This window comes from Echinops telfairi, unplaced genomic scaffold, assembly GCF_000313985.2.
Source record: "Echinops telfairi isolate 266 unplaced genomic scaffold, ASM31398v2 ScPeMD7_1;HRSCAF=3_0, whole genome shotgun sequence".
Lineage (NCBI taxonomy): Eukaryota > Metazoa > Chordata > Mammalia > Afrosoricida > Tenrecidae > Echinops > Echinops telfairi.
In genome coordinates, this window is record NW_022103896.1 from 89818104 (window position 1) to 89826392 (window position 8289).

Below are 8289 nucleotides of genomic sequence, written 5' to 3' on the forward strand. Positions count from 1 at the left end.
CTGTTGAGTCATCTGTTAACACTTTCTACTTTGAGCCATGTGTCTTTGCTGACCAGGGAGTTAAATGCTTTTATATTAGAAAATCAAGAATAGTTTTAAAAGCGATTTCTGATTATTTCCCCCAAATTCTTTTTTTTTAACATAATAACATTTTAAGGAGTTTATTTTAAATTTCAAAGTGTTTGTTTTAATCCTCTTTAGTTGAACCCAGTAATTAGAGAGTAACGAAGGCACAAGACAGCCTCATGTAGCATCAGGTCCATATATTCTCCCTAAGAACAATGTGATTTGGCATCTCTGGTCAAATACATGATGTGCTGGGCCACAGGGAGACAGGATTCATAACTGTTCTTGTAGTAAGGTACTTTCTTCATCTTTAGTGTGTTTTCTTGGCACATTTTTCCTCTCCTGCTCTATAGTTGAGGTTTATTTGTCTAATATGACAATCATTCCTTCTTTTAGGTCACAAAGATTATGCTTTGTTGTGTGGCTGTTTCAGATTCCAAGAGTCTGTTTTTTTGGTGTAATGAAGGATTTTGGTTCACGTGAACAGTGGGACATATCTGAAATGCCCTGTTTGGAGTTTAGTTTCATCTGTCACGTCATGGGTCAGTCATCCATCACTAGTAATAGAGGTTTCCATAGAGTCTTTCTGTAGTCTAATGAAAAGATAGTTCTGAGACCTTTACTACTGAGTATATTAAATTAATTTTAAAGTCTCAGATTTAATGATAACTGTTCGAGGAATAAATCTGAGTGTTCCTTATGTGAAATTGGTGTTCTAGCTCATTTGTTCAATGGTTTTGCCTATTATAGATGGCCTCTGAAGATTTTGCAGGGGTGTTGGTGCTATTATTTTACTATTGCCTGAGGCTGGTCAAATTACCATTCAGTGATTTACTGGTGTGCCTGAGGGGTTACAAATTCATACACTTTTATTTATTGTGCCAAGAGATACACATGCTCATGTTTACATAGATGAAGGAGGAAAAATAGTCTATTTACAGTTCCTTGGGCAAGAAGGTGGTGATGGAGTCCGTGTGGTCCGTTTGACAAAATGTGTTATTTTTCAGGACACTGAAAATAAATAGGCCCTGGTATATTTTTGTACCACCTTCAGGTGCTAAGTTAGGTCTTAGGACCCATTATGTTCCTTTGGGACAGCTTGAGACACTCAGGTTAGGCATCTTTTTGGTAGGTTTCACCACAAGCAAATGGGTATCAATGAAGAATTGGAATAGACTATTGTTGCCAGAAGAACCAAGTCTCAATAGCAACATAATTGTGATAAAGTGAAAATTAACTCTTTTTGTTAAAAAGTTGTGCATTGGTACATCATAAGAGACTGTGTTATGGTGAGGCCATTTAGAATGAAATAGAAAGGAATAGGAGAGGGGGAAAAAAATCACAAAACAGGAAATCAGGAAGGGACAGAATATAGAAATAATAATGTTGGTCCTTTCACTACTGTGTTAGTCTGAGTTAACAAGAGAAACAAATTCAGAGACACTCGTGTATAAGAACGCTTTATATCAAGAGTAATTGTATGTTAAGAAAACTTCTCAACCCAGTCCCGATCAAGTCCGCAAGTCCAATATCAGCCCATAAGTCTGATAGTAGACCATGAATCCACTCTTCAGACTCCTGCAGTCCCATGCAGGGATCTAGAATGCAGGAAGATCACAGGCCGGTGGGTGCAAATTCTTGTGGAACCAATGGCACTGGACATACCTCCAGGGCTTTGGCTGCCGTTAGCGTGGCCCCATGTGGCTTGTCAACAGGAAGGTGAAGCAGAGAGAGAGGGCTTAGCTCCCAGAGAGAAGGCCATGCCCACAAGGAGGCATCATCAGGCTATGACCTGATTGATGGGCTAGACTCCACTCCTTCACTCTTATGAGGCTAGACCCTTTACCCCTTCACGAGATTATGTAACTACCACAACTACCTCAAAGATAACTAATTTTAAAAAAGTAAAGCAAACTCATAGACATCAAGTTGATTCTGACCCATCGCAACCTTATAGGACAGAGTGGAACTGGCCTTTGGGTTTCTGAGACAATGAAATCCTTAGCAGAGTGGATCATTTCATCTTTCTCCTGCCAGGTGATTGGTGGGTTCAAACAGATGACTTTGTGGTTGGCAGTTTGATTCTTAGCCCATCACACCTCCAGGTCTCTAAAGAAATATTCCAAAATAGTGGAAACTAAATGTGGACTTCCATTCTAACTCTTGAGCTTGCTGTTGATTCTGTTCTGACTTCCAGAGATCCCATGTGTACAGAATAGATCTGCTCCAGAGGGCTTCCAGAGAAGGAGACCCTCAGACCTATCTTCTTGAGCACTTCATCCTTTGTACCACCCAGACAGTCCATATCATGATTACAGAAGGCATCAAAGATCTAGTCCTATCTTTGCTTTCCATTTTCCTGGTCATTTGAAAAATGTTATTTTTTTCTTTATCTTAGAATCTCTAGTTCTCTACATAGATGTTATATTTTAAAATAGGTACTAAAATGTTCAAGGAGATCAGGGGAAATAACATATTTTGATGGAGCTTCAAAAAGTTCATAGAAAAATGCAATTAAAAGATAATTGTGAGCTGACACCTAGCTAGGTTGTCACCAAAATGCACTAAAATTTTTCTGTAAACTCATTCTACCTCTATTGGTTCTTAAAGGCATCCAACAAACACATCTTCCATTTTGGACAAGATCAGAAGTTTAGAACATAGATAGATGATTATTTGCATGTATTGATTAAAAAGGCAGGGTTACAGCCTTTTTATAGGACCAGTAATGTAAGACCAGAAGACCCTTCATGAAAAGATGAATTGAAAGTGTGGTTGCAACAATGAGTTCAAACACAGCAATATTTGTGAGATGGAGCAAGACCAAGGGAGTATGCTTCCTGTTGTACTCAGGTTCACTCTGAATTGGAACAGACTTGAAGGCATCTAACAACAGCCATCGGCAAAAAAAGCTATTAATGTTTATTGACTGCACTCCTAAATTCTCTGTATTCTTCTTAGAACTGGCTAGGGAGATGGGAAAACTGTTTAAAATTAGGGTTTATCTGGTACCACTGAGAATTTTTTAAAAACTTAAGTTCATCATCTTTGATGGTAATTTGAAGGTTAGAGATTGAAGGAAAGAGTAATCTTTTTGAAGAGATCCTATGCCAGTTTGTTATCCAACAAAAAGTCTTTGCTCTTTTGTACATCTCGGCCATGTTTCTGCTTGCCTTGATTTTTTTTCCACACGTCTCTGAGGCAGTTCAGTGGCCACATGTGACCCTGAAGGCAAACTTGAGTACTCAGTGTAAGGATGTAAAAGCAATCCCAAAACATCTGTAAATAGTAGTTATGGCTTTTATCCCTGATTTATCTGATCAACTGTTCCAGAAGAAAATTACATATTACATCTTGTTTAATACCCCCAAGCTAAAAGAGGGAAAAAATTCATTGAAAGAGATTCCAAAAATATCTTATGAGCATTACCTTGTGAATATACTATGGTAGTAGGTAGGATCACGGGGAGAGGCTACAAGCAAATCTTCCCATTGAAAAGTCTTGATTTGGCTGACAAGTATAACAATTTTACCCTTTTAATATTTGTAGTGCTAATTTCATTTGGCTGCTGTGCGTGTGAAATATTTTGTCTGAGAGATTTAATTGTGCCATTGATGAGCTCTAAAGCTGTGAATAGTGGTGTGCTGAAATTACAGCTAAGAACAAGGTTGAGTTTTATATAGTATCTTGTTTAGAGTTATTAAGTATATGAAAGAATAAATGTCTTTTAAATATTTTTAAAACATTACAAAACCCACAATGTAAAGTTGCCATGAGGCAGCCAACAATAATACATATGGCATTCAGGAGAGCAGTCGCTAATTGACTACTGCCTGAGAAAATGGTACACTTGGCGTCTACTTAACACTGTGGGTTTGGCAGAAAGCCAGATTTGGGGTCAGATTGTTGTGAATGAAGCTGCATGTGGTTAGGGAGGAGTTAAAATGATTCATGTCTTCGAAGTTGTAATATGTATGGCTAGGGATGCTGGGCTCCTCTCCCTGCCCTCCCACCCACTGTGTCACATATGCATCTGCAAGAAAACCTCCCACGCTGCTTGTGTCATTCTGGGACTAAATAGTTACTTTTGAAATATTCTAGTAGATGGTTTTAAGTGTGTGCCTGAAATTGTCTTTTGTTACAGAAGGAATCTGGAGAGGAGGTAGAAGTTGAGGAATTCTATGTGAAATATAAAAACTTGTAAGTAAATGTGATTTTTAAAAAAACTTGTTCTGAAAATGGGGGTAGGTTTTCAAAGTACTAGATAGCTAATGGTATTGATTGAACATGATAAACTAATTTGAGTTCTACATGTGAAAATGATGAAATGTTGAATAATTTATCACATGTATATTTACTATAATAAAATTGGTAAAACTAAAAAAATATATTTGGGCCCTGGGAGAATTTGGTGTGGTTATTTAGTGCCTTGAAGACCATTTCCTATGAGCTTTGATATGTTTGATATTTTATGAATTTACTTTTCTGAAAAAGGTATAATTGATATACACGATGACTGACATTTTATATAACCAAGAAATTCTATTTAGAGAGGACGAAAAGTCATATAACAGTAGAATAATGAGTAAAATAATATTTGGCTAATGTTTTGGGCTAGTGTTTACTCTGTGGAGCACCATCCCACCCAGCATCTGTCTGCATTTACATTTAGAGCTCCACCATCAGCTAGAGACATTGAAAATCAAGGATATCCTGGGGTTTAAAAATCCATGGAGCTAGAATTTTGCATATAAGTCTTTTTGTTTCTAATCCCTTTTTTAACTGTGAATTTTAATTGCATAACTTTTTAAGGACTAAATTGGGAACCACTGGAAGTTGATTTTGGGGGGTTCTGTGTCGTAGATCTAGGACTGGTATCCAGTGCACACATACTTCAACACAGAAGGGGTGTGGAAAAATTACTAAAGGCAACTGCTAGCATTTCTTGATGCTCTTGTCAATGCTTGGCTAAATCTTTTGACTATTGTTAACCATGTGACTTTCATTTTGCACCGTCTAAATTCATCGTATTTATGAACAGGTCTGAAAACTGTATCTGCGGCCATGAAGACGATGTAATCTTTTAATGTTTTTGTTAGACTGGGAGTCTACTCCTAATCTAGATTCCGAGCCAAAAACGGTCAAGCATTTCTAGTCCGTTTGCATGATGGCCACACCCTTTGCTTAAGCATCAGCTCTTTGGTTTATGAAGAAGTTCTGTTATCGAATCAAGAGCAGTAGATTCCACTGCTTTCAGGTAGCGGCAAGTCCCTTACTCCTTTTTATTGAGTTTTGGGTTCCTCACCACAAATGTAAGCATGTGTAGACTCAGTATAAAAGATTTCTTAATGATCTATACTCTTGTATATATCTCAGAGTGACATAGGTCTGCATATAGAAATAGTATACTCTTATTTAATATCTTTAAAATAATTTTGCAAAATATGCCAAAAGAAACAAGGAAGATAATGTAAGAGCACAGTTTTCATATTTTAGGAAATTATTTTCACTAATCTGTGAAGAATTTGGTTAGGAATTACTTACCACAGCAAAGCTATGTGAAGACGCTAGTCACGAACACAGCAAACATTGGGTGATTTTGATGCGCCTACCGAGTATCAGGGAGCAATAATCATCATACTGAAGAAGATTGAGGCCATTTTCGTACCGTAATAGCAACTACAGAACTAGGTTAAGAAAACTCACTGGTAATGCAAAAGTTAAATCTTCTGATGTAATTCACATATTTTAGCTAATTGAATTAGAGCATGTAACCTTAGAACTGGGGATTTAAGTACAGGGCACGATGGGTTCTGTCATTCTGGCACCTACTGAGTAGCTGCCGGATCTGCAGAGATCAAAACAGACGCTCCAGGAACTCACACAGAACCAAGCTGTATTATGGGACACACTGGAGCAAGAGATTTCAAAATGTAAGGAATGTCATTCTTTGTTGGATGTTAATGTTTTGTTCACTGAAGCTAAACACGATCATCCCAAGTTGGTGAATGTAAGAAAAGAAATGCCGATGCCTCATGAAAGGACATCCAAGTTACAGAGCACTGAAGCTTCAGCAGAAAAGGCAGAACGAAGACTTGGAAAAGGAACAGCAGCGAGAGAAGGAAGCTGAAAGAGAAAAACAGCTAACCGCCAAACCCGCTCAGAGGACATGAACAGTCAAGTGTCACTCGGTGTGCCTCCTGTGCCTATCCCGTCTTGTCTGTGGATTGAAGAAAACCTGGGTGTGATTGGAGATAAGGGAGTGCCCTGCCTTAGACCATTGTTATATTTTGAAATCCTTCCCCCAGGATTACTGTGTCCTTAGCTTTATTTCAGCTATTTCTCAGTAGTAAGCCTATAATATTACTTGGTTCTGATATTTCTATGTAATATTTATAAAAACATAATTAAAAAAAAATAGGCGTGGGCCGGAAGTGCCGCTGCCGTCCGGGCTGGGGGCCCAGCCTTGCAGCCCGTTCCCGCTCCGTGCGACTCTGGGATGCGCTGAGCCCACGCCGCCGCCCACGATTCTTCAAGCACCACCTTTTAAACCCTTGGAATAGCCTGGCATTTTGTGAACCGACACCAGCAGTAAACATCTCAAACGCAGATTCGAAGCGGGAACAGAGCGAGGAGGAGGCAGCTCCGGAAAGAGGCGCGGACCCCATAGCTCTGGTTTGTGTGTTCCAAAGCCCAGCTGTCACTCTGAAGGTAAAGGCGTGAATGACGGAGGCGGGCCGCCCAGCGCCCTCGGCGAGGTCAGTCTGCGCCTCCTGTGCCAGGAAGCACAGACACCTGAAGCGCCTCTGCGGAGACTGGTTCCCCATCGAGTACCCACGTCCAACAAGAAGCTCATTTCCCTCGTGGCGACGTGCAGTGATCGTAGCTGAGATAAAAAGTAGGACCAAGATACACAAAGAGGACGGAGATATTCTAGCCTCCAACTTCTCTGTGACACCCGAGTTGCGTACATCCTCAGTCTGGGCGTCATGAAGGAGTTCCGGAAGCACGGCATAGGTTCCCTTTTACTTGAAAGTTTGAAGGATCACATTTCCACCGCTGCCCGGGACCACTGCAAAGCCATCTACCTGCATGTCCCTACCACCAACAACACAGCAATAAACTTCGACGAGAACTGGGATTTTAAGCAGCACCACTACCTCCCCTATTACTACTCCATCCAGGGAGTCCTCAAGGATGGCTTCACCTACGTCCTCTACATCAACGGTGGCCACCCTCCGTGGACACTCTTGGACTACATCCAGCACCTGGGCTCTGCGCTGGCCAACCTGAGCCCCTGCTCCATCCTACAGAGACTCCACCGCCAGGCCCACAGCCTGCTCTGCAGCTTTCTGCCCTGGGCGGTATCCAGTACAGCCAAACCATGTGAGGCCACCTGCCAGTGGACCCTGTCGAGCCTGCCCTCCTGGCCATCTAACCCCCGCGAGGTTCCTGGGGAAGAGCCCACCAGCCTGCTACAGCTGCAGGCCTGGTGCTCCGTGGGCTCCGGAGAGGCCTGGGTGAGTCCGGAGTGTGTGGCTGCTGACAGCTCCTGCTGCTGCTGAAACCTCTGCCTCTCCCTGGAGACCCCTCCTACCTCCTGAGCACCCTCCCACCTCTCCTGGTACACCCCTGGGCCAGTCGGGAAGTCTGTCTTCACTGTGGTCTGCCCTCTTCCACACCGCTGCCGTCCTTGTCAGCCCCTCCACCGTGGCCTTGCTGCTGGGAGGAGGAATGCAAGTGTTGCGCACAAACTGCACCCCACGAATGGGAGCAAGGTCCCAGCCCAGCAGGGCCAGCAGGAGGGCAAAGCCCCACCCCAGCCTCAGCCAGAGCCAGCCTGCAGGAGCCCGGCCCCTCACGGGAGGCTGCCCTGAGGGGAACCAAGCACCAGATTCCTGCTCTGCACCCAGTTCCCTGGCAGAGCGCTCCCAGGTCACTGTCTTGGCATGTCTACTCTGCTCCTCAGTGGGGCTCACTTCCCGCTGTCCCTGAGATATGGGAATCGTGAATCACAGCCCACAGCTGACTGGGGACATCATATTGAGGCCTGGAGATGTGTGACAGTGGCAGAAGTGGGGACCCCTGGCCTGGGGGGTGGTACGTGCCTACAGTGAGCCTAGGCATGCAGTCTGTGTCCTTGGTGCGCTTCTGCGTCTTTTCCCCCCCATGTCCCCCTAGACCTCTTGCTGCCTTCTTCCCCACGTCCCCAGCATCACTAGC

At 42.7% G+C, this 8289-nt stretch overlaps 1 protein-coding gene and 1 pseudogene across 3 annotated transcripts in view; both read left to right on the forward strand.

The window, feature by feature from the left end:
• CHD7 (chromodomain helicase DNA binding protein 7) overlaps positions 1 to 8289 on the forward strand; it is a 198306-nt gene that overhangs the window by 113592 nt on the left and 76425 nt on the right. For all 3 annotated transcript variants that reach the window (XM_004697580.3, XM_045286272.1, XM_045286254.1), the window contains exon 6: positions 4211 to 4266. In XM_004697580.3, coding sequence (XP_004697637.1) covers positions 4211 to 4266 — 56 coding nt within the window. The remainder of the gene's footprint in view (positions 1 to 4210; positions 4267 to 8289) is intronic.
• Positions 5131 to 7631, forward strand: LOC105979258 (annotated as a pseudogene).